At 31.9% G+C, this 1,509-nt stretch overlaps 1 protein-coding gene across 1 annotated transcript in view; it reads left to right on the plus strand.

The window, feature by feature from the left end:
- The window catches only part of LOC309392739 (uncharacterized protein), a gene marked incomplete at its 3' end in the record, with an annotated part of 31,744 nt that extends 30,501 nt beyond the window's left edge, over positions 1-1,243 (plus strand). Inside the window, exon 24 of the mRNA XM_081954169.1 lies at positions 986-1,243. Within this exon, the coding sequence (XP_081810295.1) occupies positions 986-1,243 (258 nt within the window). The remainder of the gene's footprint in view (positions 1-985) is intronic.
- Positions 1,244-1,509: the final 266 nt, after the last annotated feature.

Genomic DNA, 1,509 nt, shown 5'->3' on the forward strand with positions numbered 1-1,509 from the left:
ATAGAATAGAATAGAATAGAATAGAATAGAATAGAATATAGAAAATTAATAGAATAGAGTACAATAGTATATAGAAAATTAATAGAATAGAATATAGAAAACTAATAGAATATAGAAAATTAATAGAATAGAATAGAGTAGAATAGAATATAGAAAATTAATAGAATAGAATAGAATAGAACATAGAAAATTAATAGAATAGAATATAGAAAATTAATAGAATAGAATGCAATGGAATGGAATAGAATATAGAAAATTAATAGAATAGAATAAATATAGAAAATTAATGGAATAGAATAGAATATAGAAAATTAATAGAATAGAATAGAATAGAATAGAATATAGAAAATTAATAGAATAGAATATAGAAAATTAATAGAATAGAATATAGAAAATTAATAGAATAGCGTACAATAGAATATAGAAAATTAATAGAATAGAATATAGAAAATTAATAGAATAGAATAGAGTAGAATAGAATATAGAAAATTAATAGAATAGAATAAATATAGAAAATTAATGGAATAGAATAGAATATAGAAAATTAATAGAATAGAATAGAATATAGAAAATTAATAGAATAGAATATAGAAAATTAATGGAATAGAATAGAATATAGAAAATTAATAGAATAGAATAGAATATAGAAAATTAATAGAATAGAATAGAATATAGAAAATTAATAGAATAGAATGCAATGGAATAGAATAGAATATAGAAAATTAATAGAATAGGAAATTAATAGAAAAGAAGAGAACAGAACAGAATTATTTATTGGCCAAGTTTGACTGGATCCCCAAGGAGTATTTCTTTATATATCCAATTTAGAAACCCAAATTTAGAAACATTAGACGTGAAGTCAGCTGTCACTCATTTCCACACTTTCTTTGCTTGATTGTGAATTTTTCTGGGTGAGTCTGCCTGGAGGGCCCTTTCTACATTACGCTGACCCCTGTCTCTTTTGTGCTCAATTTTTCCCCTCCAGGCGAGAATTGGATCCTACAGCTTTCTCCTCTTCTGGCCTCTTTGCATTGCCAGCTTCGTGTTTATCTTCAGGAACATTCCGGAGACCAAGCAGAAGACTTTCCTGCAGATCCGGAACCTTCTGGCTGCACAGGACATCGAAAGGATTAACGTCCAGGGCTCCCGACGCCGATCAAATCCGTTCAGAAGGCTGGATGGGGGGAAGCGTAAAAAACCCAGGCCCATCACTTCCCATGTCCCATCCGTGCCCGAAATTTAAGGAAGGCACACCTTTGTCTTCTGCTCCGTTGAGATTTTTCTACTCTCTTGTTTGCAATTTTTAAAATAAATGTATTTCTTGCGGATGAGAACTGCTTCCTTTGATGGTTGGGTTCGGTCAAGGAGGATGGGGGAGGCAGGAGGGGGAAGCCAGAAGGGACCAACAGATGTCTTAGCCCATAAAAATGGGGGGAGGGGGAGAGGTAGGAGAGATCAAAGAAGAAACTACATCCCCCCCCCAACACAGTCTTCGGATGCATCTGTTTA

This window comes from Natrix helvetica (assembly GCF_964273705.1).
Source record: "Natrix helvetica genome assembly, chromosome: 5".
Taxonomy (NCBI): domain Eukaryota; kingdom Metazoa; phylum Chordata; class Lepidosauria; order Squamata; family Natricidae; genus Natrix; species Natrix helvetica.